Genomic DNA, 18,785 nt, shown 5'->3' on the forward strand with positions numbered 1-18,785 from the left:
TGAAGGATGCCCCAGCGCAGCAAGACGTTGGGGCACCTTCAGACATCTCTCCTTACCCTGCCAATGGAAATCGGATCCCGTCTCCCAATGAGGACAGTATGGTCCCGTAGACCAAGGCAGTGTTCTAGGAGCCGGCTCAATTTGGACACGAGGGGCCCCTCCTGGGTGGTGTAGTACAGCCCACCCTGCCCTGGCAGAGCCTGTCTGCTGCCTGGATTGGGACGCCCCGAGGCTGGTTGTTAAGGCCTGAGACTAGCTGGCTGCAATAGGCGGCAGTGGGCTAGGGCCCTAGATGGATGAAGCCTGGTAAAAAAAGAATTTTGTTTTCCATCGCTTCTAGAAGGAACTGGCTACTTCTAGGAGGAAAGTGCTACTCTTGCTTTCTCATGTCCGCTATCAAATGCAACTATTAGAGATTTTTCTGGCAGGTCTGGAAAGGGCCCATTGTTTGAAGCCTATCTGGGGGAAGGGAACATCACTTGGAACAAAATGTTAAGAGAAAGCTTTGGCTTTCTGAGTGAAGGAGCCACTGCTGATGGCAAGGAACCAAGGTTGGGTCTCGAGAAGCAAGGCCCACTCACCCAGAGAAGAACACCACTCCACAGGGCTGCCTCAGGGCTGGAGCCGCAGTGTCTCACAACTTCTCACCTTTTCTTCCATGTCTGAAAAACATCACAAAGGCACCCAAACAAGTTAACCTTTCTTTAGTGTCCAAGCTTGGTTGATATTCTGGACATCGAGCCCACCAGCCTGTCTGGCCCCTTGCCCCATGTGCATGGGCCACCAAGCCATGTTTCCTGAGACTTCAGGCTCAACTGCAGCGCCCCCTGCACACAAAAGCTAAGCTAGCTAGTCAGCCTCTCCTCCCCTGGGCTCCCCACGAATACACTCCCTATGGCGGGTCCCACACCACCTCCAGTTGTGTCTGCTGGGGCAGGTGAGGGGCCACCTGTGGGGCTGCTTTCATGTCTACCAGGAGACGGGATCTTGCCTACTTTGCCCACTCCTGCTTCTCCCAGCCCTACACACGCAGCACTGCCTTAGTGCATTCTAGAATGCTTTGTAAGTGCACTTAGGGGACACCCTGGACTGACCTTGATGTTCCTGTGGGATTGGGAATGTGGAGAGGAATCTCCTTTTGCATTTAATCAGTCCTGGCTACAAATCTCATTCCAATAGCTCTGCAGCTGAGGGTCCCCTAGCCTTCAAGTAAGGCACGAAGTTCCTGCCATCTACCTTTCCATGGTTTTACTGATCCATGGTGGGGTTTTCTGTTGTAGTTAGCTTGTCCCGTGTCTGCATGAGTGCCACCCTGGCAGGATGGTGAGTGCCCCAGTTCCTGCCTACTTGGTGCTCAGGAAGGCCCTCTAGGCACAGCCAGGGAAAGGGGTGGCTTGGGTCCCCGGGACCCCTCCACACCTCAGCTCCTTGTTCCCTCCGTCTCTTCAAAGACTCCTGGCTTGCTGTTGAACCCCTTTCCTGGGCAGGCTGGAATGTTCTGGCTATTGGCTGCAGGTTGAGCTCTAGAGACCCTCCTTGGGCTCCCAGCTTACTTGTCAGGATGGCATCCATCTTGGCCACCACATGTCGTGCATTGTCCACACTGAAGCACATCGGGGGTTTAAACTTGAGGACGTTCCTCCCTGGGCCATCAGTGCTCAGCAAAATGTAGTTCTCCTTCATCCTGTGAGGAAAGGATATAGCAGAGCCTTCTGGCCCCGGATCCAGCCACACTACCCTTGGAGCCCCACCACAGGTGGGTTCCCACCAGGACACAGGACTGGCTGCCTCTTCCCAAACACCTACCTGCCCACCCTTTGTAGCCCAGCATGAACAGCTCCTACCTAGGGTGCCCTGCACCTGTTCCTGAGTCTGCTGCCTCCCCCACCCAGGGTAGGGGCCTCACCTTGTCCGTCCCTGAGTTCCTGTCTAAGCCAAGACTACCACAGCTACGATGTAGACAGCAAGGATCCTTGCACTTACTGGTGTTACTGGTACAGTGAACCCGACATACTCCCTTACCTGGCTTCGTAATTTCCCTGCCAGCCTTGTTTCTGTTTTCTTCCCGTAAGTAATCTTGAAATCCCAGAGGACTATGCAGTTTTAATTTTCCATTTCTTTTTAGGGAGATGACTTCACCCTTAGTTTTACCAGTTTCTAAGAACTTTCATATCTCACACGTACAGCTTTTAAACTAGGAAGGTGATATGGCCAGAAAGGAGACTGACCTGATGGTTATTTCACATTCTCTCTGACCCCCACTTCCATTCTTTTTTTTATTCCTTTTGTTATTTTCAAGTCTTGCCAGGAACAGACTGTGTCCTCAGTCTGCCTTCTGGCTCCTTTCTTCCATACGTTCTTCCTGGCATGGACTATGGTTGTACTAGAAAGAACAAGGTCCATACTTCACATCTGGCCGTGCCACCTACAAGCAGGCCAACTGTGGGTATAACACCTGCCCCTGGTTCAAGTTTTCTCCCTGAACTGGAGAACTTGCGTGAGGTGGAAGAAGTCAGGCCTGGCTCCAGGTCTGGCTCCCTCCTTCCACAGCTTCTGGGTTCTGAGGCTCCGTGGGGGGGAGGGGGAAGAGGAGGTGTGGTGGGTGAACTGGTGGGTGTGCCCAACCAGCAGAGGAGGCGGGGCCGGGACCCCCCAAAAAAGGGGTCAGTCTCAAAATCTGGAGGAGGAGAACATTTTTACATCATTACTGTTCGTGGGTTATCAAAATCGAACGATGCGCATTTCACACTGAATAGGGACACACCAGAAGGGTTTCTCAAGGTGGGGGAAAGGGGTAGGAGTAGGGAAGGGTGATAGAAAGGGAGTAACAAGGGGAAGGGTCCCAAGGCTCGGGTACTGAGGCTCAGGTCCTGGATGGGATCAAGTGCAGGAACATGCAGATGGGCTGGGGTGGGGGACTTGGGAGTCCGGAGATGCTCGGTCACCCAGATGCCTTGCACCTGTCCATCTCAAACACACTGCTCTGGGGGACAGGGAGCCTTGAGTCTGCTTCTGCCTCAGTACCTGATGTGGCTCTGGAGAAGCTTCTTCCCCTCCAGCAGCCCAGGTCTGAGAAGTGTGGCTTTTGGGTCCCGTGGCTTTGGCATTCTAGGCTGGGAATGGCCTGCACCCATCTGAAGCTTTTGCAGCCACACATGGGCCACAGAGCTGATGCAGCTGCTTTCCCTGGCTGGAGAGCCAGGGGGCGTACAGATGGGTGGCCCATACCCTGCTCAGGCCCAGATGCCCACTCCGTGCCTGGGAACACGGTGACAACAGAAGTGAGAGGGAGGCTCTTGGTCAGGGCCTTAGACGCTGCAAAGGTAACTTGTCTGAAGAAAAAATACCTGGACACCACGTAATTGGCCTCTTCAGTTGCTGGTGTCCTGGTTGCCTCGTCTTTGATCAGGTCCACACCGATGAAGAGCCCAGTGCCCCTGGAGCAGAAAGACAATGTCTTAGGAGGCCAGGCCCAAGGGACCACGGTCCTGGGCCTCAGCCAAGCCCCTGTCAGCTCTGGGGCTGTTCCTCGGCCTCTTGGGGAGGCTAAGTGCTGTAGGGACTCTCAGAGGGTGGTGACCCAGTTCTAGGAAGTAACTGATGGGAGGGACCCCAGGGGTAACAGAGGAAAGGTTGGGGGTCTGAGCCTAGTTTGATCCTGGTTTTCCCTTCCCTAGAAGCGCCATTCTGGACAAGAGCACCTCTCAGTGCTTTAGTTCTGTGGAGCAGAGAGAAAAATCCCGCCCCCCAACCCCGACCCGGGTGGTTAGGTGATACAAGAACCCCCCCCCCCCCCCACTTGGCCCCTAGCAGCTGCCCTGAGCCTCACCTGACGTCCCCAATGATGGGATGTTTGGCTTTCTGCTGTCTGAGGAGCTCCATCAGGAAGCTGCCCACGGAGGCGGCATGGGCCTGCAGCTGTTCCTTCTCTAGGACGTCCAGGACGGCCAGGCCCACGGCACAGGACACCGGGCTGCCTCCAAACTGAGCCGGGGCACAAAGGGCGTGTCAGATGCTCAGGAAAGTGGGCTGTGCCTCAGGGAGCATGAGGGCAGAACTGCCACCCACGTTCCAAGGGCAGCGACGAGCACAGGCCCGAACCCCTCAGAATTAAGGGGACTCGGGCAAATGGGGTTCTCCTGAAGCCCCCGTGGGCTGTCCTGCCTTTCCAGGTGCTGATGTGACTGTAACTCAGGTAAGGCACCCTCAGGGGTACAGGAGGAGCCCCAAGAGGCAGAATCAGAGGAGAGGAGTGGTCATTCCCACAGAGCTGGTTTTTGTCAAGAGGCTTTAGGGCCCCATCTCCCAGGTCAGGGCCAGACCCAGAGCATTGGACTCGTTCCCATCACCTCCTTCAGAGAGGGTCAAGAGCACCATGCTGGAGCCACACCCAGGAAAAGCCACTCTGTCATTTGGCTCAGTGCTCTGTTGTTTGACAGATTTTAGGGTGCAGACCATAAGTCAGCGGACTGTAAGCCACATGTGGCCTGAGGATTTGTGTGTGGCTTGCATGGCATCAAAAGCTTTGAATTAGGTGCTAATGGTAAATATGTATTCTTGACTTAAACCTGGCCTGTCTACACAGGAACTGGCTGTCCCCTTCGGGCACCCTGACTGCTTGGACTCTCTTCCTCTGCCTGGCTTTGCAGATGTCTGAGTGGGGACCTGTGTTACAGAAAGTTAGGAGTAAGGTGGTCTCTTGCAGACTATTTTTTTTTTTTAAACATACTTAAAAAGAAAACTATTGAGCTATAGTGTATATACAACAAACCGCATATATTTCCACTGTATATAGTTCAGTGCAATTTGACAAGTATATAGACCTGTGGAGCCTCCACCACAACGCAGATACCAAACGTTTCCATCACCCCCTGAAAGTTCCTTGTGTCCCTCCACTACTGGCCCAGGCAACCACTTGCTGTCAGTACAGTTTTGCCTTTTCCAGAATGTCGTATGAATGAAATCGCAGAGGATGTTCCCTTCTGTGCCTGGCCGCTTCTGCACAACATGGTTTTGAAAATTTCCTGTCTTGTGTGGATCAGTAGTTTGTTCATTTTATTGGTGCTAGTATTCCACGATATGGATGTTGCCATTTGTCTGTGCAATCTCCAGTTAATGGCCCCTTGCATTATTTTTTGATTTTGGCTATTACGAATAAAACCATTGAGAACATTTCTAACAAGGCTTCGTGCAAACGTATGTTCTCATTTCTCTTAGGAGTGGAGCTGCTGGGTTGTACGATCAATGTGTGTTGAGCTTTATAAAAAAAACTGTTAAGACTCTTCCGAAGTAGTTGTCCTATCACATTCCCATCATTTGTCTACAAAATTCCAGGCGCTCCCATCCTCAAAAAGGCTTGGAATTTTTTTCTAATGGGTGTGTAATGGTGTCTTGCTAGATCATCTTCAAAATCTGTGAGCAGAGCCCCATGCTTGAGCGCATAAGAAGCTTCCTAGGTGAGTCTGCCATGAGGCGGATTTCTAATCCGTCCAAAACAAATTATGTGTGGAACGGACACAGGGGATGGACCAAGGCTACTTACTGTATAGTATTATTAACCATGAACTTGTTAAAAGGTGGAGTGTATGTATTATAGCATCTTTTGTTTGGAACCATGACCTGGCCAAGATGCTGAACTGGCACAATAGACAGGTTGACCTGTGGCCCCAAGATCATTCCAGAAGAGCAACAGAAGATGAACAAGGGGCGCCTGAGTGGTTAAGTCTCCGACTGATTGTGGCTCAGGTCAGGATCCCACGGTTTGTGAGATGGAACTCCGTGTCGGGCTCTGTGCTAACAGCGCAGAGCCTGCTTGGGATTCTTTCTCTGTCCATACCCCACATGCGCACACACGTGCACGTGCTCTCTCAAAATAAACATTTATTTCATTTCATCTCATTTTATTTCATTTTATTTAACGTTTATTTATTTTTGAGACAGAGACAGAGCATAAATGGGGGAGGGTCAGAGAGAGTGGGAGACACAGAATTGGAAGCAGGCTCCAGGCTCTGAGCCATCAGCCCAGAGCCCGACGTGGGGCTCGAACTCACGAACTGTGAGATCGTGACCTGAGCTGAAGTCGGACGCTTAACCGACTGAGCCACCCAGGCGCCCCTCAAAATAAACATTTAAAAAAAAAAAAAATGAACAAGTTCTGACATAGTCCTGGAGAATCTAGAAGGTCATGCATACGCATAGGGATATGCTCATGCCCTGTGCCATTGCCTTTTCAGGAAAGACCTGAAAAGCTCTAAGCTCTCACCACTGGCTATCTTGAGGCCCTGCAGAAGGAGGAAGTGAAGGCTGAGACAGTTGTAGGCTGCATGGCTGAGTGTTGAAGTCCTGCCCTAACACATGCGGAACCATCTGTCAAAGGCTGAGAGATATTTAAGATATCTGTCCAATCATTAGATGATCACTAAGCCACCCAAGCAAAGACTAAAGAGATCATGTGTGACACAGAATACAAACTTCACAGACTTAGTTCGGAAAAGGCATTACACAGACAGTAATAAAAAATACCAAATTATAAGGAGGGAAAGTGATTTCCAAAGTTGGTGGATTATTGTCCAGTTTTCAGAAGAAAATTATGAAACCTGCAAGGAAAGAAGAAAGCAGGATTCCTACATGGGGGTGAGGAACAATCAATAGAAACTGTCCCTGGGGAAGCCAAGATGGTGGCCTTCCTAGACAAACATTATATATGTTTTTAACTTTAATTTTAATTTACTTTATTATTTTTTGATGTTTATATTTGAGAGAGAGAGAGCGAGAGAACGAGCACAAACTGGGGAGGGGCAGAGAGAGACAGAGACAGAATCTGAAGCAGGCTCCAGGCTCTGAGCTGTCAGCACAGAACCTGATGCTGGGCTTGAACCCACAAGCCGTGAGATCAGTACCTGTGCCGAAGTCAGATGCTTAACCAACTGAGCCACCCAGGTGCCGCTAGACAAACCTTTTAAATCAGGTGTTATGCATGTATGTTAAAAGTTGAAACCATACTGCAGGAACTAAAAAAGCAAAGCATGAAAATGACGTCTCACCAAATACAGAATATCATTAAAGAGACAAAGTTTTAAAAAAAATTTTTTTTTAACGTTTATTTTTGAGACAGAGACAGAGCATGAACGGGGGAGGGTCAGAGAGAGGGAGACACAGAATCTGAAACAGGCTCCAGGCTCTGAGCTGTCAGCACAGAGCCTGACGCGGGGCTCGAACTCACGGACCGCACAAGATCATGACCTGAGCTGAAGTCGGCTGCCCAACCGACTGAGCCACCTAGGCGCCCCTGACAAATTTTTTTTTTTTTTTTTTAAATTTTTTTTTCAACGTTTTTTATTTATTTTGGGGACAGAGAGAGACAGAGCATGAACGGGGGAGGGGCAGAGAGAGAGGGAGACACAGAATCGGAAACAGGCTCCAGGCTCCGAGCCATCAGCCCAGAGCCTGACGCGGGGCTCGAACTCACGGACCGCGAGATCGTGACCTGGCTGAAGTCGGACGCTTAACCGACTGCGCCACCCAGGCGCCCCTGACAAATTGTTTTTTAATGTTTATTTTTTGAGAGAGAGAGAGTGCAAGCAGGGGAGGGGCAGAGAGAGAGGGAGAAAGAGGATCCAAACCGGGTTCCACACTGACAGCAGAGAGCCCAATGCGGGGCTGGAACTCATGCACTGTGAGATCAGGACCTGAGCCAAAGTCAGGTGCTCAACTGACTGAGCCACCCAGGTGCCCCAAGAGACAGAAATTTCAAAAAAGAACTAAATGGGAATTCTGGAGTTGAAAAGCACAGTAACTAACGAAAAATTCACCAGAGAGGCTCAACAGTAGATTTGGGCAAAGAGGTGAAGGAATCAGCAGATTTGAAGATCTGTCAATTGAGATAGTCCTGTGTGAAAACCAGAATGAAACCGTGAACAGAGTTTCAGCAACCTGTGGGACACAATGACACAAACCAGTATTTGCAAATGGGAGTCCCAGAAGGAGAAGAGGAGAGAGGGAAAGAGACACAAGGACAAGGAAAGTAGGAGAAATGGGTGAAGGTGGTCAAAAGGGGACAAATTTCTAGTTATAAAATGACTACATCATGGGGATGTAATGTGCAGCATCGTGACTGTAGTTAATGATGCCGTATCATATATTTGAAAGCTGCTAAGAGAGTAGATCTTAAAAGTTCTTATGGGGAAAAAAACATACCTGTGTGGTGATGGATGCTAACTGGACTTGTGGTCACTTCAGAATACAGACAGATAATTGAATCATGTTGTATGAATCTAATATAATACCATATGCCAATTATAGCTCAATTAAAAAAAGAATACTGAAATCAGCAAGAGAGAAATAACTCACCATATGCAAGAGATCCTCAACAAGATTAACAGCTGATTCCTCATCAGAAACCACAAAGGGCGGGGGCAGTGGGGTGACATATTGCAAGTAATGAAAGAAAAAGATTAGGGCACCCCAGTTGGATAAGCATCTGACTCTAGATTTCAGCTCAGGTCACGATCTCACGGTTTGTGAGATTGAGCCCCGTGTCTGGCTGTGTACTGACAGTGTGGAGCCTGCTTGGGATCCTCCCTCTCCCTTTCTCTCTGCCCCTCCCCTGCTTGTGTGCTCTCTCTCAAAATACATATATAAACATTAAAGAAAATTTAAAAAATTAAAAACTGTGTGTTAGAGAAACTGCATGTTTAAAAAATAAATAAAAATGAAAGGGGGAACGAAGACAATTCCAGATAAATACTGAAAAGTGTCACTAGCAGATCTACTTTACAAAAAATACTAATGGTGTTTTTTCAGGCTGAGATGAAAAGTGATCAGATAGTAACTCAAATTCACATGAAGAAATAAAGAGCACTGGTAAAGACAACAAGTGGGTTGAAAGCAAAAGCGTGGAGATGGCACACTATGTAAACAGCAGAAGAGCTGGAGGAGCTGTACTAATAGAAGTAAAAGACTTGCAGATCAAAATTGTTCTTAGCAACACTGACAAGTAGTTTCTTATGCCAAAAGAGTCCATCTATCCAAAGGACGTGACCATTACAAACACATTTGTACTTAAAAACAGAGCCCCAAAATACACAAAGTAAGCACTGACAGAACTGAAAGGAGAAATCTACAACTCAGTGACAACTGGAGAGTTCAGTCTCTCATTTTCAGTCATTGAGAGAACCCCCACAGAAGATCAACATGGAAACAAGATGTGAACATCACTATAAGCCAACTAGACCTAACAGACGCATACAGAGCGGAATAAACAGTCTTCTCAAGTGCATCAATAGGTCAAAGTCACACGGACCCTTAAAAAATTTTTTTTAATGTTTATTTTTGAGAGAGCGAGCGAGTGGGGGAGGTGCAGAGAGGCACACACAGAATCCGAAGCAGGCTCCAGGCTCCGAACTGTCAGCACAGAGCCCAACATGGGGCTCGAACTCATGTACCGTGAGATCAGGACCTGAGCCGAAGTCGGGAGCTCAACCGACTGAGCCACCCAGGCGCCCCACAAGGGCATTTAAAAATACATGTGAATGCCATGGTTTGTGAGATGGAGCCTGCATCAGAGTCTGTTTAGGATTATCTCTCTCCCTCTCTCTCTGCCCCTCCCCCCCTCAAAATAAGTAACTAAAACATTAAAAAAATAGAAAATAAAAATACAGGTTAATGACAAAACACAACATGCCAAAATTTACGGGATGCAGTGATAGTAATTACATGAAGATTTATGTCTGTAATTACATGTGTTAGAAAACAGATCTCGAATAATCTAATTCCCCCCCCCCCCCCCACTAAGAAACTACAAAAAAGAGCAATCAAAACCAAAAGCAAGCAGAAGGAAGGGAATCCTAAAGATTGGAGTGGAAATACATGGAAATAAAGAAAAACAACAGAAAAAAAAAAATCAAAAGTTCGTTGAGAAGATAAATAAAATTGACCAACCTCAACTAGACTGCCAAAGATACTCAAATGTCTAAAATTAGGAATGAGAGGACCCATCACTACCAATCTTAAAGAAGCAAAAAGGATTATAAGGGAAGAATATGAAAAAATGTATGTCAGTGAGCTAGACAGCGGAGATGAAATGCACAAATTCTTAAAAGATGAAAACTACTGACATCGACTCTAAAAGAAACAGAAAATGTAAGAGACATATAGCAAGTATGGGGACCTGGGTGGCTCAGTCGGTTAAGTGTCTGACTCTTGATTTTGGCTCAGGTCATGATCTGATGGTTGTGAGATTGAGCCCTGCGTCAGGCTCTGCGCTCAGCATGAAGCCTCCTTTAAGAGTCTCTCTCTCCCTCTGTCCCTCCCCTGCTAGTGTGTGCTCCCTCCCTCTCTCTCTCTCTCAAGAAAGAAAAGACCTACAGCAAGTAAAAAGAAAAAATTAGTAATAAGTTCCCACAAACAACAGCCTAGAACCTGGGCACCTGGGGGCCTCGCACTAGCAGGCTTACAGCAATGCCAGCCAGGCAGGGGGCCAACTCCACCTGACAGTGTGCCCACAGGAGGTGCAGGCCTGCCACAACACAAGGGTGCACGTAGCCTACACAGGGAACACCCATGGAGCACCTGGCTCTGGTGGCCAGGAGGAATTGCTCTTCTGGGCCCCACAGGACATCTATGTAAGGCCACTCCTTCAAGACAGGGAGGTAATTGAACTACCTAATACATAGAAACAAATGCAGACAGGGGCACCTGGGTGGCTCAGTCGGTTGAGCGTCCGACTTCTGCTCAGGTCACCATCTCACACTCCGTGAGTTCGAGCCCCGCGTCAGGCTCTGTGCTGACAGCTCAGAGCCTGGAGCCTGCTTCAGATTCTGTGTCTCCCCCTCTCTCTGCCTCTCCCCTGCTCATGCTCTGTCTCTCTCTGTCTCAAAAATAAGTAAAAACATTAAAAAAAAATTTAAAAAACGCAGACAGTCGTGCAAAATGAGACAGAGAAATATGTTTTAAATCAAAGAACAAGACAAAACCTGAGAAAAAGAACTAAATAAAATCAAGATAGCAATATACCCAATAAAGAGTTCAAAGTAATGGTCAGAAAGATGCTTACCAAACTTGGGGAGAAGAATGGATAAAAACAGTGAGAACTTAAACCAAGAGACAGAAAATAAAAAAGCAATCAGAGCTGAAGAATACAATAAAGAAAAGGAAATATATACTAGAGGGAATAAACGTAGACTAGATGATACGGAAGAATGGATCAGTGATCTGGAAGACGGTAGTGGAGACCACTTAACTGGGACAGTAAAAAGAAACAAGAATTAAAAAACAAGATCATTTAAGGGGCCTCTGGGACAACATCAAGTGTACTAACATTCACATACTGGGGTCCCAGAAGGAGAGGAGAGAGTAAAAGAGACTGAAAACCTATTTGAAGAATTAAGGCTGAAAACTTGCCTAACCAAGACATACAAGTCCAGAAAGCACAAGTCCAAAATAAGATGAACCCAAAGAGACCCACACCAAGACATGTTATCATTAAAATGTCAAAAAGTAAAGACAGTGGGAATCTTAAAGCAGCAAGAGATGGGGCACCTGAGTGGCTCAGTCAGTTAAGCATCCAATTCTTGGTTTTGGCTCAGGTCGTGATCTCATAGTTTGTGGGTTCGAGCCCTGTGCTGCACTCCATGCTGACAGTGTGGAGCCTGCTTGGGACTCTCTCCCTCTCTTTCTCTCTGCCTCTCCCCTGCTCCTGCTCTCTCTCTCAAAAATAAACATTTAAAAAAAATTTTTAATATTTTTATTTATTTTTGAGAGAGAGCAAGTGAGCGAGTGTGAGCAGGGGAGGGGCAGAGAGAGAAGAGGAGAGAGAATCCCAAGCAGGTTACACACTGTGAGCACAGAGCTGTGGAGCACAGAGCTCCACAGAGCAGCACAGAGCTGCAGGGCTCAAATTCACGAACCATGAGATCATGACCTGAGCCGACCCAAGAGTTGGCCACTTAACTGATTGAGCCACCCAGGTGCCCCCAAAATAAATAAACTTTAAGAAATAATAAAAAAATAAAAGACATGAAAAAAAGCAGCAAGAGAAAAGCAAGTAGTAAGGGAACACTGATAAGACTATCAGCTAATTTTCAGGAGAAACTTTGTAGGTCAGAGGCTCCTGGGTGACTCAGTTGATTATAAGCATCCAACTTCAGCTCAGGTCATGATCTCATGGCTCGTGAGTTTGAACCCCACATCAGGCTCTTTGCCGTCAGCACGGAGCCTGCTTTGGATCCAGGACAGAGGAGCCTGGTTTGGCTCTGTCCGCCCCCCTTCTCTGCCCCTCCCTTGCTCATGCTTGCGTGAACACTCCCTCTCAAAAATAAACATTAAAAAAAAAGGAAAAAAAAAACTTTGTTGGTCAGAAGGCTGTGATATAATATATTCAAAGTGCTGAAAGGGAAAAACAAACCAACAAACAAAACCTTATGACCAAGAATACTCTGCCTGGCAAGGTTATCATTCAGAGTATAAGTAGAGGTAAAAGAATTTCCTGGTCAGCAAAAGCTAGGAGTTCGTCACCATTATACTGGCTTCACAAAAAATATTAAAGGGACTTTTTAAAGCAGAAAAGAAAAGACAGTAACTAGAAATAAGGAAATATGAGAAAAAAAAAAACCCTCACTGGTAAAGGCAAACATAGAAAAAGTAGTGGAACAACCACTTATAAAATGGTGAAAATGTGACATCAAAACCATAAAATGTGTGTGTGGGGGGGAGTGGAGTAAAAATGTAACTAAAAAACATTTTTTTTTCCTTAGAGACAGTGTGAGTGGGGGAGGGGCAGAGAGAGAGAGAGAGAGGGAGACATAGAATCCGAAGCAGGCTCCAGTCTCTGAGCTGTCAGCACACAGCTCGATGCAGGGCTTGAACCCACGGACCGTGAGATCATGACCTGAGCTAAAGTCCAGTGCTTGACTGACTGAGCTATCCAGGTGCTCCCAAAATATAATGTTTTTAGAATGAGTTTGAACTTAACTACCAATTTACAACAGACTGCTATACACAGCTTGTTATATATGAATCTCATGGTAACCACAAACCCAAAACCTATAATAGATGCACAAAAAAAAAACCCAGAAAGGAATCTAAGCATAACAGTAAGGAAGGTCATCAAAGCACAAGAAAGCAAGAGAAAAAGCAATAGAGAATTGCAAAACCAGCAGAAAAGAAAATGGCAGTAAATACATAGCTATCAATAATCACTACAACTGTAAATGGACTCAATGATCCAGTCAAAAGACACAGGGTAGCTGAATGGATTAAACAAAGGAACAAACCCAGGACTCATCTATATGCTGGCTACAAGAGACTCACTTCAGACTTAACATACAAACTGGAAGTAAAGAGATGGAAAAAAGATAATCCATGCAAATAGAAGCAAAAAGGTAGCAATACTTATATCAGACAAAATATACTTTAAAACAAAGATTGAAATAAGAGATAAAGAAGAGCATAATATAATGATAAAAGGGATCATTTAAAAAAATTTTTTTAACATTTTTATTTTTGAGAGATAGAGACAGAATGTGAGCGAAGCAGGGGCAGAGAGAGAGGGAGACACAGAACCCAAAGCAGGCTCCAGGCTCTGAGCTGTCAGCACAGAGCCTGACACAGGTCTCAGACTCACCAGCTGTGAGAATATGACCTGAACTGAAGTTGGACACTTAACGGACTGAGCCACCCAGGCACCCCAGAATAAGTGCACATGGAACATTCTCCAGTACAGATCACAAGGCCACAAAACAAGTCTAATAAATTGAAGATGAATGAAATCACACTTACCAACCACAACAGTGTGAAAGGAGAAATCACTGACAATAAAGGAAATGGAAGAAATACAAACACATGGAGGCGAAACAAGATGCTACTAAACAACCAATAGGTTAATGAATAAATCAAAGAGGAAATAAGAAAATACCTGTGACAAAAATGAAAAAAACAATGCTCCAAAATCTATGGGAAACAGCAAAAGCAGTTTTAACAGGGCAGTATAGTGACACAGGTCCATATCAAGAAACTGGAAAAATCTTAAATACATATTTTTTAATGTTTATTTTTGAGAAAGAGAGACAGAATGCAAGCAGGGGAGGGGCAGAGAGAGAGAGACACAGAATCAGAAGCAGGCTCCGGGCTCTGAGCTGTCAGCACAGAGCCCAACATGGGGTTCAAACTCCTGGACTGTGAGATCATGACCCGAGCCGAAGTCAGACACTTAACCGATGAAGATACCCAGCTGCCCCTAAGAAACCGGAAAAATCTTAAACAATCTGAGCTCACACCTAAAGGAGCTAAAAAAAAAAGAATAAGGTCAAAAGTCAGTAGAAGGAAGAATATAAAGATCAGAACAGAAGTAAATAAAGACTAACGACAAAAAAAAAAAAATCAATGAAATTAAGAGCTGGTTCTTTAATAAACAAAATTGAAAAACCTTTGGTCAGACTTGTCAAGAAAAAAGAGAGAGGACCAAATAAAATTAGAAGTGAAAGAGAAGTTACAACCAATACCACAGAAATATAAAGGATCATAAAAGATTTTCATGAACAATTATATGCCATTAAATTGGACAACCTAGAAGAAATAAATAAATTCCTAGAAACATGCAATCTTCCAAGACTGAATCAGGAATAAAACAAAAATCTGAACAGATGATTATTAGTAATGAATTTCAATCAGTAAAGAAACAAAAACGAAAACAAAGAAAACTCCCCCAAACCAAAAGTCCAGGACCAGACAGCTTCATAGGTGAATTCTACCAAACATTTAAAGAGTTAATACCTATCTTTCTGAAACTTTTCAGTTTATTCCAAAAAACTGAAAAGGAAGGAACACTTATTTATGCTCATGAGGCCAGCATTACCATGATACCTAACCCAAAGACACTGTAAAAAAACGAAAATTACAAGCCAATATCCCTGATGAACATAAGATGCAAAAATGCTTAACAAAATACTAGTAAACCAAATTCAACTAATACATTAAAGCTCATACACCATGATCACATGGGACTTATTTCTGGGATGCAAGGATGGTTCAATATCTGCAAATCATTCAATGTGATACATACACCACATTAACAAAACAAAGGATAAAAATCAGTCAGTCAAGAGATGAAGAAGCATTTGACAAAATTCAAAATCCATTCATAATAAAATCTCTACAAAAGGTGGGTACAGACAGAACATACCTCAAACACAAAAAAGGGCATACATGGCAAACCCACAACCAACATCATACACGATAGTGAAACGTTGAAAGCTTTTCCTGAAGAAGACAAGGATACTCCCTCCTGCCACTTTTATTGAACACTGTCCTAGCCACAGCAATCAGGCAAGACAAGGAAATAAAAGACATCCAAATTAGAAAGAAGGAGTAAAACGGTCATGATGCACAGATGACCTACTACAATATAAGAAACTCTCAAGTCTGCACCCCAAAACTATTAGCATAAAGGAATTCAGTAAAGTTGAAGGATGCAAAATAAACAGAAATCTTGTGTCTCTATATACTAGTAGCAAATTATTGCAGAAATTAAGGAAACCATCCCGTTTACAATTGCATCAACAAATAATTAGGAATAAATTTAACTGAGGAGATGAAACAGCTGTCCCCTGAAAACTGTAAGACACTGATGAAAGAAATTGAAGATGACACAAATAAATGGAAAGATATACTGTGCTCATGGGTTGGAAGAATTAATATTATTCCCATGTCCATACTACCAAAAGCAGCCTATGGATTTGATGCGATCCGTATCAAAATACCCAGTGACATTTTTTTCACAGAACTGGAACAAATAATCCTAAAAAGACTCCCAATAGCCAAAGGAACTTTGAGAAAAAGGAACAAAGCAGGAGGTATCAATCATACTCCCAGATTTCAAATGATACAATTTATAGTAATTAAAACAACATGGCACTGGCACAAAACCAAACACGTAGACAAATGGAACAAAATAGAGTCCAGAAATAAACCCACACTTATTTGGCCAATTAATCTATGACAAAGGAGGCAAGAACATACAATGGAGAAAAGACAGTGTATTCAATAAATGGTGTTAGGAAAACTGGACATCTACATGCTAAAGAATGAAACTGGACCACTTTCTTACATCATATATAAAAATAAGCTCAAGATGCATTAAAGACTTAAATGTAAGACCTAAAACCATAAAACTCCCAGAAGAAAACAGGCAGTAAACTCTTGGACATTTATCTTTTTGGATCTGTCCAGGCAAGGACGACAAAAGCAAAAATAAACCATTCGGACTACATCAAACTGAAAAACTTTTGCACAGTGAAGGAAATCATAAACAAAACGAAAAGGAAACCTACTAAATGGAAGAAGATGTGCAAATAAGAGATCTCATAAGGGCTTAATACCCAAACTATATAAAAACTCACAAAACTCAGTATCAACTGTTTTTTCAGAGTCCACATAAAAGTGAAATCATATGGTATGTGTCGTTCTCTGATTTGTTTCACTTAGCCCAGTACTCTCTAGCTCCATCCTTATTGTCACAAGTGGCAAGATTTCATTCTTTTCTATGGGTGAGTAATATCGCACTGTGTACATCATATACCACGTCTTCTTTATCCATTCACAAATTGACGAACACTTGGGCTGCTTTCCTATCTTGGTTCTTGCAAATAACGCATGATGAACACAGCAGTGGATAGTTCTTTTCAGATTGATGTTTTTATTTTCTTCAGATAAATTCCTAGAAGTGGAATTGCTGGGTTATATGGTAGCTCTATTTTAAGTTTTTTTTTTTTTTTTTCTTCCAGAAACCTCTGTACTGCTTTCCATAGTGACTGCACCAATGTACATTCCCATCAACACCTTTTCTCCACATCCTCGCCAACACCTGTTATTTTTCATCTTTTTGATAAAGGCCATTCTGATAGGTGTGAGGAGATACCTCATTGTGGTTTTGATTTGCATTTCCCTGATGATGAGTGGTGTTCAGTATCTTTTCATGTGCTTGTTGGCCATCTGTAGGTCTTTTTCGGAAAAATGTTTATTCAAGGCTTCTGTTCATTTTTCAACTTTTTTTTTTTTAATTATTAAGTTGTGTAAGTTCTTTACATATTTTGGGTATTAACCCCTTCCTGGATGTATGATTTGCAAATACCTTTTCCCATTCAGTATGCCACCTTTTTGTTTTGTTGATAGTTTCCTTCTCTGTATACAAGCTTTTTGATTATAGATGTAATCCTATTTAGTTATTTTAGGTTTTGTTGCTGGTCAACTTTGACAGGGGCGTCAAGACCATTCAATGGGGTAAAAATAGTCTTTTTAAAAAATATGTTTTAAATATTTTAAATAAACAAGTGGGGGAGGGGCAGAGAGAAGGGGACAGAGAATCTGAAGCGAGCTCTGCGTTGACAGCAGTGAGCCTGATGTGGGGCTTGAACTCCCAAATTGCGAGATCATGACCTGAGCTGAAGTTGGATGCTCAACCAACTGAGCTACCCAGGTGCCCCAAGGATAAAAATAATCTTCAGCAAATGGTGTTGAGTCAACAAGATATCCACATGCAAAAGAGTCAAGTTACCCCTACCTCATACCATATGCAAAATATTAGCTCAAAATAAACCAATGACCTAAATGTAAGAGCTAAAATCATAAAATTCTTAGAAGAAAGCAAAGGTGTAAATCTTCATGACCTTTGATTCATCAGTGGTTTGTGAGATATGACTTGAAGGCACTCACAAGCAAAAAAATAATTGGACTCCCTCAAAATTAAAAACTCTGTGCTTCAGAGGAGACTACCAAGAAAGTGAAAAACAAGTCAGAAATGGGGGAAAATATTTCCAAATTATCTATCTGATAAGGATCTAGTACCTAGGATATGTATCTAATTCTTAGGGTGCTGGGTGGCTCAGTAGGTTGAGCATCCAACTTAAAAAAATTTTTTTAAATGTTTATTTATGTTTGAGAGAGAGAGAGAGAGAGAGAGAGAGAGAGAGAGAGAGAACGTGAGTGGGGGAGGGGCAGTGAGAGAGGGAGACACAGGATCCAAAGCAGGCTCCAGGCTCTGAGCTGTCAGTATAGAGCCTGACACGGGGCTCGAACTCACAAACTCAGGGATCATGACCTAAGCCAAAGATGGATGCTTAACTGATGAGCCATCCAGGCACCCTGAGGATCCAACTCTTGATTTCAGCTCAGGTCACGATCCCAGGGTCATGGTATTGAGCCCTGCATCAGGCTCTGCACTGAGCATGGACCTTGCTTAAGATTCTCTCTCTCTCTCTCTGCCCCTCTCACCCAGTTATGCATGCTCTAAAATAAAAACTTTTTAAAAATTAAAGATTCTTACAACTCAGCAAAAAGAGATAAGTAACCCAATTAAAAAAATGGGCAAAGGACAATGAGTAGACATTTCCTAAAGAATATATAAATGGTCAATTAACTATATAAAAAGATGCTCAGCATCACTAGCCATGAGGGAAATGCAAACCACAATGAAGTACTATTTCACACTCACTAGGATGGCTATCATAAAAGACAGAAAATAACAATTCTGGAGAGGATATGGAGAAATTGGAACCCCTATACATTGTGGGCGGGCATGTAAAGTGGTACAGCTGCTTGGACAAAGTCTGTCATTTCTCAAAAAGTTAAACCTAGGGTTGCCATACGATCCAGCAAGTCTACTCACAGGTGCCTACTCAGTAGAACTGAATATATATGTCCAAACAAACATATGTACACACATGTTCACTGCAGCATTATTCATAAGAGCCAAGAAGGGGAAATGTTGATTAATGGAAGAATGGAAAAATGCA

The 18,785-nt window shown here is 44.2% G+C and overlaps 1 protein-coding gene and 1 long non-coding RNA gene across 2 annotated transcripts in view; one reads left to right on the forward strand and one right to left on the reverse strand.

Moving 5' to 3' along the window:
• Positions 1 to 581: 581 nt before the first annotated feature.
• PHYKPL (5-phosphohydroxy-L-lysine phospho-lyase) overlaps positions 582 to 18,785 on the reverse strand; it is a 35,299-nt gene continuing 17,095 nt past the window's right edge. The window contains exons 9-12 of the mRNA XM_060636369.3: positions 3,830 to 3,984; positions 3,348 to 3,437; positions 1,554 to 1,684; positions 582 to 662 (exon numbers count right to left, since the gene is read on the reverse strand). Coding sequence (XP_060492352.3) covers positions 613 to 662; positions 1,554 to 1,684; positions 3,348 to 3,437; positions 3,830 to 3,984 — 426 coding nt within the window. The 3' untranslated portion in view covers positions 582 to 612. The remainder of the gene's footprint in view (positions 663 to 1,553; positions 1,685 to 3,347; positions 3,438 to 3,829; positions 3,985 to 18,785) is intronic.
• LOC145715619 (uncharacterized) lies at positions 7,305 to 13,356 on the forward strand. Its single transcript, XR_014137957.1, has 2 exons — positions 7,305 to 11,850; positions 11,882 to 13,356. It is a non-coding gene; the product is annotated as an uncharacterized LOC145715619 (long non-coding RNA).

Source organism: Panthera onca, chromosome A1 (assembly GCF_046562875.1).
Source record: "Panthera onca isolate mPanOnc1 chromosome A1, mPanOnc1 haplotype 2, whole genome shotgun sequence".
Classification (NCBI taxonomy): Eukaryota; Metazoa; Chordata; class Mammalia; order Carnivora; family Felidae; genus Panthera; species Panthera onca.